The 15,945-nt window shown below is 40.5% G+C and overlaps 1 protein-coding gene across 3 annotated transcripts in view; it reads right to left on the bottom strand.

The window, feature by feature from the left end:
- Positions 1-14,051, bottom strand: part of mdn1 (midasin AAA ATPase 1) — a 279,890-nt gene extending 265,839 nt beyond the window's left edge. For all 3 annotated transcript variants that reach the window (XM_061900349.1, XM_061900350.1, XM_061900351.1), the window contains exons 1-3: positions 13,861-14,051; positions 11,904-12,130; positions 6,265-6,489 (exon numbers count right to left, since the gene is read on the bottom strand). In XM_061900349.1, coding sequence (XP_061756333.1) covers positions 6,265-6,489; positions 11,904-12,130; positions 13,861-13,953 — 545 coding nt within the window. In that variant the 5' untranslated portion in view covers positions 13,954-14,051. The remainder of the gene's footprint in view (positions 1-6,264; positions 6,490-11,903; positions 12,131-13,860) is intronic.
- Between the last annotated feature and the right edge of the window lie 1,894 nt (positions 14,052-15,945).

The raw sequence follows: 15,945 nt of genomic DNA, 5'->3' as shown, positions 1-15,945 counted from the left end.
GGAAAATAAACACAATTTTTGGGTAAGAAAGTCTAATGAGACAAACAACAACAACAACAACAACAAAAAACAGTGGACATTTTGTCAAATACATTTGTTATTCTCTGCTGCCTTCAACTGAGATTTGGTTTAGGTCATATTTAAACTTTTCGTTTTAAGTCCAAATTAGTGTTCTCCTAATACCAATATTTTGGTACCGGTACCAAAATGTATTTTGATACTTTTCTAAATAAAGGGGACCACAAAAAAATGCATTATTAGCTTTATTCTAACAAGAACTGTTAGTGTATTAAACATATATTTCTTACGGCAAGTTTGTCCTTAAATAAAATAGTGAACATACAAGACAACTTGACTTGTAGTAGTAAGTAAAAAAAACAAAGTAGTAAGTAAACAAAGGCTCCTAATGTAGCTCCTGACACATGCAGTAACATATTGTGTCATTTTGTATTCTTTTATTTTGTCAAAATTATCAAGGACAAGTGGTAGGAAATTAATTTTTAATCTACTTGTTCATTTACTGTTAATTTCTGCTTACTTTCGCTTTTAGCATGTTGTACCTACACTTCTGTTAAAACGTAATAATCACTTATTCTTCTGTTGTTTGGATGATTTACATTAGTTTTGGATGATACTACAAATTTGGGTAAAATTCCGTTACCTAGTAGTTACAGGATCATACATTGGTCATATTCAAAGTCCTCATGAGTCCAGGTACATATTTCCTGAGTTCATAAACATAATATTTTTTTAAAGAAAAAAGATGTAATCATAGTAGAATCGACCAGATAAGCTCCTGTCCTTGGTATCATTACAGTGGATGTCAGGTGTAGATCCACGCATGCCATTTGTTTACATTGTGACGCCGGTGAGCTACGGTGTGTAGTGAAGTGTTTAGCTATTCCTCGTTCTGCAGGGATGATACTTGGAAGAAACGTACTTTATTTGTCGCCATGGAGACAAGGATTAGTGATTTAGCAGAAGCTACAACAATGTAGACTATGAATGGACTTTAGCCACTAACTAGCTAGCCATGTCTTATAGCACCTATTCCTGGGGGCATTTCAGTGTTATACTGTAGCTTCACCTTTATCTTTAGTTTTTAAGCCAAAATGCGTCCGTTCTCCTTTTTCTGTCTAGACACTGTGTCTGCTTGTACGTACTCCGTAATTGTGCGCTGCCGAACATGCTCCTCTGCTCGCAAACCCAGCTATGACACAACGTGACGACGACGGTATAGTACCGAATATGATTCATTAGTATCGCAATACTAACACCATAATACCTTACAACTCGTCTAAGTATAGGATAACAGTAAAAGGTTAGCAAAAGAAATATTTAGTGCCTTTTAAGTTTTTTTATATTATTTGTAATGGTGGCATTCAAGGGCCTATTAGGGGCGGCATGGCGTAGTGAGTATAGCGGCCGTGTAGGTTCGCTCCCCGCCTATTGACATCCAAATTGCTGCCGTTGTGTCCATGGGCAGGACACTTCACCCTTGCCCCCGGTGCCGCTCACACTGCTGAATGAATGATGAATGAATGATAGATGGTGGTCTGAGGGGTCGTAAGCGCAAACTGGCAGCCACGCTTCCGTCAGTCTACCCCAGGGCAGCTGTGGCTACAGATGTAGCTTACCACCACCAGGTGTGAATTAATGATGGGTTCCCACTTCTCTGTGAGCGCTTTGAGTATCTAATAAAAGAAAAGCGCGATATAAATCTAATCCATTATTATTATTATTATTTCAGTCAACGTTAAAAGGGCTTTACTGACAAAGCTTAACCTATTGTTACTACAACAATCTACAAGGTTAATATAGGTTGCTTCTCTTTCTTCCCCTCCATGTTTATGCATTATTTTGTACCCCTAGTTATCATTACGTATATGTATTGTTGCATTTGAACACCTGTACTGTTGATAATAGAGGTAAATTATTGGTAGTGTTCATTATCAATAGCGCTATTTATATTGGAATTTTTATTGCTCTATTTGTAGTGTAAAAATGCTCATTGTCATTTCTGTATTATTATTTATTTCGCTAACTGCTTCTTTGCTATCACTTTTACCATCATATTTGTACATATCATATTTGCTGATGTTGCTCTTCTGTTGTTGTTGTTGTAGTGTTTGCTGTTGTTGTTTTTGTCTCTCTGACTAATCCCTCTCTTGTCCCCACAATATTCCCCTCCGTCTTCCTTTTTTTCCTCTTTCTATCCCATCCTGCTCCGGCCCGGCTGCACCAAATGATAATATAAATCCATTTAATAAAGTCAAATACAAATAAGGCAACAAGGGAATTATCCTACACTTCTCTTTTGTAAAGTAAATCTGAACAGCCGATATGGGCATCTACATCAAGTATATGATTTGCCTGTGAAGCTGGACAGGACAAAAAAACAACATAAAAAATAAATTAAAAAAAGAAATGTCTGTACACAGATGCCTCGAGGTTGCCAACTTCCTAATGTATTTTACACAGTATATCCTGCTCTATCACGGCTTCTCGTATATAATGACGTAATCACGTACGTGCGTTACACATGCTGCGATGAGGTGGCGACTTGTCCAGGGTGTACCCTGCCTTCCGCCCGATTGTAGCTGAGATAGGCGCCAGCGCCCCCCGCGACCCAGAAAGGGAATAAGCGGTAGAAAATGGATGGATGGATGGACGTTACACATGCACGCGCATGAACTTTAGGCATTGTTCGCTAATAACAGCAATTTGGATACCTAACATTAGTGAAGTGAGGTATATTTATATAGTGCTTTTTCTCCAGTGACACAAAGCACTTTACATAGCGAAACCCAATATCTAAGTTACATTTAAAGGCCTACTGAAACGCACTACTCACCCACCACGCAGTCTGATAGTTTGATGAAATATTAACATTGCAACACATGGCAATACGGCCTTTTTAGTTTACTAAATTACAATTTTAAATTTCCCGGGAGTTTCGTCTTGGAAACGTCGTGTAACGATGACGTGTACGCAAGACGTCACAGGTTTTTAGGAAGTATAAGCGCTGCACACACACAGTTAAAAGTCGTCTGCTTTAACGGCATAATTATACAGTATTTTGGACATCTGTGTTGCTGAATCTTTTGCAATTTGTTCAATTAATATTGGAGAAAGATGGAGTTGGGAAGCTTTAGCCTTTAGCCACACAAACACACGGTGATTCCTTGTTTAAAATTCCTGGAGGTTAAACTTTCCTATGGCTCAGAGCGCGGTCAAGCCAACATGGATCTCGACCACATGTCAACCAGCAGGTTTCGGTGAAAAAATTGTGGTTAAAAGATCAGTTCTTACCGGAGAAAAGCTGAGCTTGTGCCGTCCATAGCTGCCCTCGCCTCCCCTGAGACACTGTGCGTCAAGACACCCGTGGAGACACCCTTCCGACTATCAGGTACTATTTAACTCACTAAAACACTAGCAACACAATAGAAAGATGAAGGATTTACCAGAATTATCCTAGTAAATGTGTCTAAAAACATCGGAGTCCGTCCCAATGCAATCGTGTTTTTTTTTGGGTTTTTTCTAGTCCGTCGCTATCAATATCTTTCATTTTAGCTGCTGTCATTACACTGTAGAGTTTTTATCACTATTTCCTGTCACAGACAACCGCACCTTCTTAAATACGTCACATACTGTCGCGTCATAGCCCTCGCATGAGAGGTAGCAGCATGGGTAACATTAGCTGTGATGCTAGCATAGTGGTGCGAGTGGTAATACGATTGGAGGGAAAAGGTCCCAATCTGATAACAAATGAAGGAAGCATAATTTATTTCTATGAAAAACAGCACGGGATCCATCTTCTGGCGGTGGTTTGGCTTCAAGCGATAAGATGTCGAACAGGTGTGCGGCAAAAGCGATAAAGTAGCACCACTGCTAATTTTGTAGCATCATTTGAAAAGTCCCCCGCTAAAAAATGAAGAGTGCTTGAAACTGCATGTCAACATCGCCGTTCTGTGCCATACCCACAAAATGCCGAAGCAACCATTTCCAGATCGTATGAAAAAATAGTCATCAACAGATTTTCATAACGCCCATAGTAACCTACCACATAGCAAATGACGTACACTATTTGATTTCCTGTTAAGCAGCTCATTTTTATTTGACAGTTATTGAAATATCTTGTGGGATATCATACACAAAAGTGCACTTTATTTGTTTTAATATATTGTAGTTCATTTCTCTACAAAAAGTGCACTTTAATTTAGTGTTGTTTTGATATGTCATCTTAGTGACATCATGCACAAAAGTGCACTAAAATGTCTCTGAGAATCTTGCACTTTCTGTTTGGAAATGACATGAATGTTTGTGCCACTGCTTAATAACTGTTTAATTAATTGTTTTGCTAAATTGACTTAGTCCTGATTTCCCTCTCTGCATGAAAGTTTAAAACAAGCATATATTAATGAAGTATGAACAAGAATTTTTTAATGTAGACACATAAAATCATTATAATGCGGTGATAATATGCATCAAGTGTTCATTCAAGGCTAAAGCAAAATATAGAGATATATATCTTGCATCGTCACATGGCCTAAAAATATTCAGATATTAAAAACAGGCCATATCAGATATTAAAAACAGGCCATATCGCCCAGCCCTAACTTGAGCGCAATATTAATTGTCTTCAGTTGGTTTATTTGTGCACAAACTACGGTTAATGGTTAACATTTCAACATGTCCAAAAAGGATTAGGAAGAAGTAGAGCTAATTAAATCCCATCCCTCCTACACAACACACCAATCCTCAGTGCAATATACTGGACTGTCTCAGATAATTATATTGTGATTAAGTCCTTTATTTTCTGTAATGCAACTAAAAACATGAAAATGTCATACATTCTGGATTCATTACACATCAACTGAAATATTACAAGCCTTTTATTATTTTAATATTGCTGATTATGGCATATAGCTTGAGAAAACTCAAAAATCCTATCTAAAAAAATTTGAATATTTCCTCAGACCAAGTAAAAAAAAAGAGATTTATAACAGCAAAACAAAATCAAACATTTGTAAATGTCAATTAATGCACTCAGTACTTGGTTGGGAATCCTTTTGCACGGATTACTGCATCAATGCGGCGTGGCATGGAGGCAATCGGCCTGTGGCATTGCTGAGGTGTTATGGATGCCCAGGATGCTTCAATAGCGGGCTTCAGCTCATTTGCATTATTGGGCCTGGTGTCTTTCAGCTTCTTCTTCACAATACGCCACACATTCTCTATGGAGTTCAGGTCAGGGGAGTTGGCAGGCCAATGGAGGACAGTGATGCCATGGTCAGTACACCAGTTACTGGTGGTTTTGGCACTGTGGACAGGTGCCAGATCATGCTTGAAAATGAAATCATCATCTCCATAGAGCTTTTCAACAGATACAGCTTCAATAGCCGTATTCCCATGGTCAAGCCACTCCTGAACTCTAGACAACGGAAGTTCCCTCAGTCAGCAATGGTTTGGGGAGCCATGTCAGCTGCTGGTTTTGGTCCACTGTGTTTCATCAAGTCCAGAGTCAATGCAGCTGTGTACATGCTTCCATCTGTTGTAAAGCTCTATGGAGATGATGATGTAATTTTCCAGCATGATCTGGCACCTGTCCACAGTGCCAAAACCACCAGTAACTGGTGTACTGACCATGGCATTACTGTCCTCCATTGGCCTTCCAACTCCCCTGACCTGAACCTCATGGAGATTTTGTGGGGTATTGTGAAGAAGAAACTGAAAGACACCAGGCCCAATAATGCAAATGAGCTGAAGCCCGCTATTGAAGCATCCTGGGCATCGATAACACCTAAGCAATGCCACAGGTCGATTGCCTCCATGCCACGCTGCATTGATGCAGTAATCCGTGCAAAAGGATTCCCAACCAAGTACTGAGTGCATTAATTGACATTTACAAATGTTTGATTTTGTTTTGCCGTTATAAATCTTTTTTTTTACTTGGTCTGAGGAAATATTCTAATTTTTTGAGATAGGATTTTTGAGTTTTCTTCAGATGTATACCATAATCAGCAATATCAAAATAATAAAAGGCTTGCAATATTTCAGTTGATGTGTAATGAATCCAAAATGTATGATATGTTCATGTTTTTAGTTGCATTACAAAAAACAAAAGAATGTATCACAATATTCAAATTTTCTGAGACAGTCCTGTATATATGCAGTATATACACTTTTGTTCACTCTTTGTGTATACCATACACCACTTGCTTTTTATGTTACAACTGGTATAGAGACAAAGAAAACACTCACCCTCGAACCATGACATCTCTTGTGAGCAGCAGGGAAACACATGGACTCCAGTCCCAGAGAGGTCCAAACTTTGCAGAATCACTCTCGAGGAAGCAAAGAGTTGCAGCCATGAGGTCACGCAGTTTCATCCGCCTTGGACCATACTGGACTGCTGAGGCCTCTTCATTGGTAAAGAAAAGTCTCTGAAATACTGGAGGGGCGTCACTGAAGTACCTTGCAGCAAACCTGATAGTAATAAGCATAAAACAGTAAATGTAAGCAGTAGTTTTCATTGCAGCTGAGATAAACATTAAGTGTATTTTTGTTTTTTTTTCCCAGGCAAATATGTTTTTCTCCAGCAATAAATACAAAAGTACTTTTATTGGTTGACAAGACTCTGCAACATCGCGTGAACATCGGGGGAGGTACCTCTGGATTGGAAAGACCAGGGTGGTGGTTCCTCTCTTTAAAAAGGGGAACCAGAGGTTGTGTTCCAACTATCGTGGGATCACACTCCTCAGCCGGGAATCCCGGTAAGATCTATTCAGGTGTACTGGACAGGAGGTTACGCCGGATAGTCGAACCTCGGATTTAGGAGAAACAGTGTGGTTTTCGTCCTGGTCGTGGAACTGTGGACCAGCTCTATACTCTCGGCAGGGTCCTTGAGGGTGCATGAGAGTTTGCCCAACCAGTCTACATTTGCTTTGTGGACTTGGAGAAGGCATTTGACCGTGTACCCCGGGAAGTCCTGTGGGAGTGCTCAGAGAGTATGGGGTAATGGATTGTCTGATTGTGGTGGTCCGGTCCCTGTACGATCAGTGTCAGAGCTTGGTCCGCATCGCCTGCAGTAAGTCGGACCCGTTTCCAGTGAGGGTTGGACTCCGCCAAGGCTGTCCTTTGTCACAGATTCTATTCATAACTTTTATGGACAGAATATGTAAGCGCAGTCAGAGCGTTGAGGGGATCTGGTTTGGTGGCTGCAGGAATAGGTTTCTGCTTTTTGCAGATAATGTGGTCCTGATGGCTTCATCTGGCCAGGATCTTCAGCTCTCACTGGATCGGTTCGCAGCCAAGTGTGAAGCGACAGGGATGAGAATCAGCGCCTCCAAGTCTTAGTCCATTGTTCTCGCCCGGAAAAGGGTGGAGTACCATCTCCGGGTTGGGGCTTGCCCCAAGTGGAGAAGTTTAAGTACCTCGGAGTGTTTTTCACGAGTGAGGGAAGAGTGGATCGTGAGATCGACAGGCGAATCGGTGTGGCGTCTTCAATAATGCGGACGCTGTACCGATCCGTTGTAGTGAAGAAGGAGCTGAGCCGGAAGGCAAAGCTCTAAATTTACCGGTCAATCTACATTTCCATCCTCACCTATGGTCATGAGCTTTGGGTTATGAGCGAAAGGACAAGATACAAGCGGCCGAAATGAGTTCCCTCCGCCGGGTGGCGGGGCTCTCTCTTTGAGATAGGGTGAGAAGCTGTCATCCAGGAGGAGCTCAAAGTTAAGCCGCTGCTCCTCCACATCGAGAGGAGCCAGATGAGGTGGTTCGGGCATCTGATCAGAATGCCTCCCGGGGGTGGTGTTTAGGGCATGTCCAACCGACCACGGAGAAGACCCAGGACACGTTGGGAAGACTATCTCTCCCGGCTGGGATGGGAACGCCTCGGGATCCCCCGGGAGGAGCTGGACGAAGTGGCTGGGGAGAGGGAAGTCTGGGCTTCTCTTTTTAGGCTGTTTCCCCCACAACCCGACCTTGGATAAGCGGAAGAAGATGGATGGATGCATGGTTCCAGAGCCCATGTGGTGATATCCTTTACACACTGATGTCGCTTTTTGATGCAGTACAGCCGAAAGGATTTAATTCAATGTTGGATTTCAGCCTTGCTGCTTACGTGCAGTGATTTCTTCAGATTCTCTGAACCTTTTGATAATATAACGGACCATAGATGGTGAAATCCCTAAATTCCTTGCAATAGCTGGGTGAGAAATGTTTTTCTCAAAAAAAAACTCAGTGGCCTAACCTATTCAGTGGCCTAGTGGTTAGACTGTCCGCTCTGAGATCGGTAGGTCGTGAGTTCAAATCCAGGCCGAGTCATACCAAAGACTATAAAAATGGGACCCATTACCTCCCTGCTTGGCACTCAGCATTAAGGGTTGGAATTGGGGATTAAATCACCATAAATGATTCCCGGGCGCAGCACCGCTGCTGCCCACTGCCCCCCTCACCTCCCAGGGGGTGATCAAGGGTGATGGGTCAATTGCAGAGAATAATTTCGCCACATCTAGTATGTGTGTGACAATCATTGGTACTTTTAACCTATTTGCTCACGCATTTGTTCACAAAGTGGTGACCCTCGTCCCATCCTTGTTTGTGAATGACTGAGCATTCCATGGAAGCTGTTTTTATACCCAATCATGGCACCCACCTGTTCTAAATAAGTGTTTGATGAGCATTCCTCAACTTTCTCTGTGTTTTTGCCACTTGTGCCAGCTTTTTTGAAACATGTTGCAGGCATCAAATTCCAAATGAGGTAATATTTGCAAAAAATTTAGTTTTGTAGTTTGAAAGTTAAAGGCTTACTGAAATGAGATTTTCTTATTTAAACGATGATAGCAGGTCCATTCTATGTGTCATACTACTTGATCATTTCGCGATATTGCCGTATTTTTGCTGAAAGGATTTAGTAGAGAACATCCGCGATAAAAAGCCTTGCCTTTACCGGAAGTAGCAGACGATGTGCGCGTGACGTCACGGGTTGTGGGGCTCCTCCCATTGTTTACAATCATAGGCAGCAGCAGCAGCTAGAGCTATTCGTACCGAGAAAGTGACAATTTCCCCATTAATTTGAGCGAGGATGAAAGATTTGTGGATGAGGAAATTTAGAGTGAAGGACTTGAAAAAAAAATAAAAAAAAGTTTGAAAAAAAAAGGCGATTGCATTGGGACCGATTCAGATGTTTTTAGACACATTTACTAGGATAATTCTGGGAAATCCCTTATCTGCTGTTGTGTTGCTAGTGTTTTATTGAGTTAATTAGTACCTTAAAGTCGGAGGGGTGTGGCCATGGGTGTGTTGACGCCAGAGTCTCTGAGGGAAGTCACGAAGCTGCAGCAGGACAGAAGCTCTGCTGATCTCTGGTAAGAGCCGTCTTATAACCACAATTTTCTTACCGAAAACTGCCCGTTGACATGTAGTCAGGATCCATGTTTGCTTGACCGCTCTGATCCATAGTAAAGCTTCACCTCTGGGAGTTTAAACAAGGAAACACCGTGTGTTTGTGTGACTAAAGGCTAAAAGTTTCCCACCTCGATCTTTCTACTTTGACTTCTCCATTATTAATTGAACAAATTGCAAAAGATTCAGCAACACAGATGTCTAGAAAACTGTTTGATTATGCGATTAAAGCAGACTACTTATAGCTTGGATCGGGCTGGAAAATAATGTCCGCTACAACCAGAGACATCAAACGCACGGGTCATCATACCGTGACGTTTTCAACACGACATTTTGCGGGAAATTTAAAATTGGAATTTAGTAAACTAAAAAGGCCGTATTGGCATGTGTTGCAATGTTAATATTTCATCATTGATATACAAACTATCAGACTGTGTGGTCGGTAGTAGTGGGTTTCGGTAGGCCTTTAAGTATTTTGTCTTTGCAGTTTATTCAATTGAATATAGGTTGAAAAGGATTTTCAATACATTGTGTTCCGTTTTAATTCACAATTTGCACAACATGCCGACTTCACTGGTTTTGTTGTTTGTATATGAATAAAAAAGTTCAAGTCCATTCTTGCCAACCTTGAGACCTCTGAATTCAGGAAATAGGGGGGGTGGCGGGGTAAGGTTGCAGGCAGCCTACCCCTTTGAGCTGTCCAGGATTAAATGAACATTTTTTTTTTCGAATCATTTTGGAACTTGCAAGCGTATTTCTTCTTCTCACTTGTTTACTTGTCGTCGCCGTGTCTCTTCTTCGTTCTTCTGCTTTGTCTCCTTCTTGTTGTGTGCGCAGTTGTGCATTGAGCTTTAAAGGCCTACTGAAATTAGATTTTCTCATTTAAACGGGGATAGCAGGTCCATTCTATGTGTCATACTTGATCATTTCCCAATATTGCCATATTTTTGCTGAAAGGATTTAGTAGAGAACATCCACGATAAAGTTCGCAACTGGAGAAAAGCCCTGCCTCTACCGGAAGTCGCAGACGATGACGTCACATGTTGAGGGCTCCTCATATATTCACATTGATTTTAATGGGAGCATCCATCCAAAACAGCTATTCAGACCGAGAAAACAACAATTTCCCCATTAATTTGAGCGAGAATGAAAGATTCGTGTTTGAGGATATTGATAGCGATGGACTAGAAAAAAAAAAAAAGAACACGATTGCAATCGTGTTGCATTGAGACGGTTTTTAGAGACATTTACTAGGATAATTCTGGAAAATCCCTTATCTTTCTATTGTGTTGCTAGTGTTTTAGTGAGTTTAACAGTACCTGATAGTCGGAAGTGTACGTCCACGGCAGGGTGTTGACGCGCAGTGTCTCGGGGAAGTCGACGGCAGCAATGGACGGCACAAGCTCAGCTGATATCCGGTAAGAGGCGACTTTTTAAACACAATTTTCTCACCGAATCCTGCTGGTTGACATGTAGTCGGGATCCATGTCCGCTGTGATCCATAGCAAAGTTTCACCTCCATGAATTTTAAACAAGGAATCACCGTGTGTTTGTGTGGCTAAAGGCTAAAGCTTCCCAACTCCGTCTTTCTACTTTGACTTCTCCATTATTAATTGAACAAATTGCAAAAGATTCAGCAACACAGATGTCCAAAATACTGTGTAATTATGCCGTTAAAGCAGACGACTTATAGCTGTGTGTGTACGCAGCGCTCATATTCATAACAGCCCGTGACGTCACGCGTACACGTCATCATTACGCGACGTTTTCAAGAAAAAAGTCCCGGGCAATTTAAAATTGCAATTTAGTAAACTAAAAAGGCCGTATTGCCATGTGTTGCAATGTTAATATTTCATCATTGATATATAAACTATCAGACTGCGTGGTGGGTAGTAGTGGGTTTCAGTAGGCCTTTAAAAGTCGTAGATGTAAGGGGTTCTGGGTATTTGTTCTTTTGTGTTTATGTTGTGTTACAGTGCGGATGTTCTCCCAAATTCTGTTTGTCTTTCTTGTTTGGTGTGGATTGACAGTGTGGCGCATATTAAAAGTTGTTTATACGGTCACCGTCAGTGTGACATGTATGGCTGTTGACCAAGTATGCCTTGCATTCACTTGTGTTTGTGTGTGCTTGAAATTAACGTTATCATTATACCAGTTAGAAGATCATACAAGGTGTCAGCATTTCTTGACATCTTCAGGTAAAGACCATTGTTAAACCCGTCCATCGCCACATTATTATGTAACTGGGCCGGCACGCTGTTTATATTGAGGAAAAACGGACGCTGTTAAGGGGTGAATTTTTCAGGTTGTAGAGGACGCTAAAGGCAGCGCCTTTAAAGCACGTCCCCAATAATATTGTTCGGGTGGAAATCGGTTGCCCCAGGAGATTTTCGGGAGAAATTCAGGAGTCTCCCGGGAAAATCGGGAGGGTCGGCAAGTAGGCTTTAGTCTTGTTGATGGAATGCCACTATAGTAGTAAAATGCACACTTACGACTTTGCATCAGGGTTGAAGCCAATCAGTTTACTGAGAGCCACACAGAGGCGTTCATGGAGATCATGGCTGGTGCTTCCATTCGTCTTAACCCTCTCTGCATTCCGTTCCAGCAAATCCAGGACCAGTGGTCGCAGGTGTCTGGCAACTAGCAAAGTATAATCCTTCTCCAACAGAAGCTGGGCCAAACACTCCAGAATATGCCGCCTGTCCTGCTGACTCCATATCTGCGGGGAACAGTCATTAGATAGATAGATAGATGGATGGATGGATGGATGGATACCTATTTCCTTGAAGTGCCGCCTGGCATATAGTATGCGCCTGCCTTGAAACTCGCTTCGCAAAATAATTAGCGCATGCTTAGTATTACCGCCGGGTCACTTCCCCTGTCATCATTTTCAAAATAAAGGAGGCTGATTTCAATACCGGTAATTTGAAATTGCATAAAGGGAAGAAGATTAAGAGCTATTCAGTAGGATTTAAGCTCTAAGCTATTGAACAGGCTAAAAAGAACAGTAAGCAGCTATGTTTTATTAACATACCGCAGCTGCGGGTGTCAAATATGAGTCATTAAATGACTCCTGCCTCCTGGTGGTAGAGGGCGCTAGTGATCCTTCTTGCGACTACTCAGCTGCAGAAGAAGTGACTACAAGTGCAGTGCTATGTGCTGGGACGGATATGACGCGGGGGGTGCACAACGGACCTTTTAGGATGTAACACTCCTATGCTGGCTATGTAAACAACCAGGCTGAAATAAAGCATGTTCCAGTCCTAAATACCCAATGTATTATTTAGACAATAACACTTCATGGTGGCAGCGGTGGCATAAAGAGATCAACCAAGGAGCAGAACGGTAGGGGGAGTTTCCTGAGGATAATTCTATCGTCGCCCGCACTTGAGGAGCCGAGCTAACTGATAGCAGCGGTCTGATAGCAGTTTTCTAAACTGGACTTTCAATCGAAGCAGGGCGTAATTAAGGACGATCTCCATCGAGACGGAAAGACTTTTAAAACTGAAGAGAGATAAGGAAGACTAGAGACGGCGTGGCGCAGTGGCCGTGCCCAAACCGAGGGTCCCTAGTTCAATCCCCACCTAGTACCAACCTCGTCACATCCGTTGTGTCCTGAGCAAGATCCTGATGGGTGCTGGTTAGCGCCTTGTGTGGCAGCTCCCTCCATCAGTGTGTGAATGGGTAAATGTGGAAGTAGTGTCAAAGCGCTTTGAGTACATTGAAGGTAGAAAAGCGCTATACAAGTACAACCCATTTATTTATTTATTATTGTTTATTACTTCTATAAACAAGTTATTGATGCTTTTGATCAGAAGGAGCTGGCATGGATTTCATTTATAAGTAAAGGTAAGACAATAATAACGTAATAATTTTTATTAAATGTGCTTTTCATGATGGTATCCTTACATCACACTCAAATTTTTACTGCATGCCTTTGGTAAGTGCCGGAGTGAGAAGAGCTTTTAAAATAATTAGCGCATGCTTACCTTTACCGCATGCCTTTGGTAAGCGCAGGAGTGAGAAGAGGTTTTAAATTAATTGGCGCCCCGGCGGCAATTCAAGAAAATACGATAGATAGATTGTACTTTATTGATTCCTTAAGGAAAATTAAAATTCCAGCAGCAGTGTACAGAGTTGAGATCAATTGTAAAAGAAAATAATGGGGGTATAAATGAAAACAAAATGGAAAAATATTACAATAAGTAAAAAAATTAAAAGCAACAATGGCAATAAAAATATAACCGTAAAATAAGACTTTAAGAAGAGAAACTAGGCAGTAGTGACCATGTTATCAAAAAGTATTGAACTAGACCACATAATTAGCATTCACACAATTACAAGACAATGCCCAATAATAACAGCATGATGCTCGTCAGTGTTGTTACAACAAAGGAGTTTCCATCCATCCATTTCCTACCGCTTGTCCCTTTCGGGGTCAAATCTTACCTGTTTTGAGAGATATTGGCGGAGTTGGTTGTTGTTATTAATGTGTCTACATATAATTCCCAGTGACGACAGGTTCAATTCTAAATGTTCCATGTTGCAACATTGGTGGGTTGTCAAAACAAATGATTTGCCCAAAAGAAGGAGGCTGATGAGAAGTAATCACCAAGATGCGTCCATCACAGGAGCACGTTTCTTACATGTGAGGAAAAAGTACTACTTCCGGGTGAAGTGGACTCCTCCCCCTGTGAGCCGCCCAACAAGCGACGATGCACAGTGATGACGTCATAAGAAACGATCCAATAAGCCCTTTAGAAGCATTAAAAATAAGCTTAGTCAATTTAAGATCTTGGATAGATTGTATTTTACCTCGTTTCAATATACTATTTGCTAAGTTTTGTATTAAAAAAAGTAAGTTTCTCAATACCCGGCCTGTTTTTTGTGCCTTTTAAAAAAAATATTAGAACTCTACTTTATAACGCTTTCTACCCCTAACAACCAAAAGCTGTGAAAACTTTGACGCTGTTTTCCAAATTTTAATTATTTATGGAACTTGTGTGAGCCTATGGCTTTACATTTTGTTACATATATATATTTTGCATTCTATTTTATTGATTCACTCAACCAGCAACGATGCAGAGTGATGACGTCATAAGAAACGATTCAATAAGCACTTTAGAAGCATTAAAAATAAGCTAAGTAATTTTAAGATCTTGAATAGATTGTATTTTACATCATTTCAATTTACTATTGGCTTAGTTTTATATTCAAAAATGTAAGTTTCTCAATACCCGGCCTGTTTTTTTGGGCCTTTTAAAAAAATAATAAGAACTCCTAACGCTCTCTACCTCTAACAACCAAAAGCTGTGAACACTTTGATGCTGTGTTCCAAATTAAAATTATTCATGGAACTTGTGTGAGCCTATATGGCTTTACATTTGTTACATATATATATTTTGCATTATACTTTATTGATTCGCCCAACCAGCGACGATGCAAAGTGATGACGTCATAAGAAACAATACAATAAGCCAGGGATGTCAAACATACCGGTTCGCGGGCCTGATCAGGCCCGCGAACCGGTTTTATCCGGCCCGCGGGATGAGTTTGCGCGTATAAAAATTTGTTGAAATTTTTGAATGAAAGAAACCGCTGTTCTAAATGTGTCCATTAGATGTCGCAAGAGCAATTATTTGTATGATGCTCCATATGTAAAAAAAATAAACCACATTTTAGTACATCAGTTGAGGAAAATGAGCAAACTACATAAAAAACATCCTGTAATTTGATTTTGATATACAGTAATTTTTGAATTATGATGAGATTGAAAATTAACACAAATGTGTTGACTGATGAACAATATCACATAATTTATTCAGAAAGTATAAATAACAACAAATAAAAATAGAATACTATAAACCGCAACATGTAAATGAAAAAAACAAAACAACTACATTATGATTTGTACATTTTCAGGATGTGCTTGTTCTATTTTTAAACAAAGAAAACAAACTGAATGTTGTCTTTATTTTTAAGTTATCGTGCCGTGATTTTACCAGTCCGGCCCTCTTCGGAGTACATTTTTCTCCGTGTGGCCCCCGATCTAAACTGAGTTTGACACCCCTGCAATAAGCCCTTTAAAAGCATTAAAAAATAGCGGAGTCAATTTAAGATCTTAAATAGATTGTATTCTACATCTTTTCAATTTCAATTTACTATTGGCTAAGTTTTATATTCAAAAATGTAAGTTTCTCAATACCCGGCCTGTTTTTTTGTGTCTTTTAAAAAAATTATTAGAACTCTACTTTAAAACGCTCTTTACATCTAACAACCAAAAAGCTGTGAAATCTATGATGCTGTGTTCCAGATTTAAATTATTTATGAAACTTGTGCGAGCCTATGGCTTTACATTTTGTTACGTATATATATTTTGTATTATATTTTATGGATTCGCCCAACCAGCGACGATGCAACGTGATGACATCATAAGAAACTATCCAATAAGCCCTTTAGAAGCATTAAAAATAAGCTAAGTCAATTTAAGATCTTGAATAGATTAAATGGGTTGTGCTTGTATAGCGCTTTTCT

Source organism: Nerophis ophidion, linkage group LG05 (genome assembly GCF_033978795.1).
Source record: "Nerophis ophidion isolate RoL-2023_Sa linkage group LG05, RoL_Noph_v1.0, whole genome shotgun sequence".
NCBI lineage: Eukaryota > Metazoa > Chordata > Actinopteri > Syngnathiformes > Syngnathidae > Nerophis > Nerophis ophidion.
Note: the sequence above shows the minus strand (reverse complement) of the source record. Positions and strands in the feature narration are given on the sequence as shown.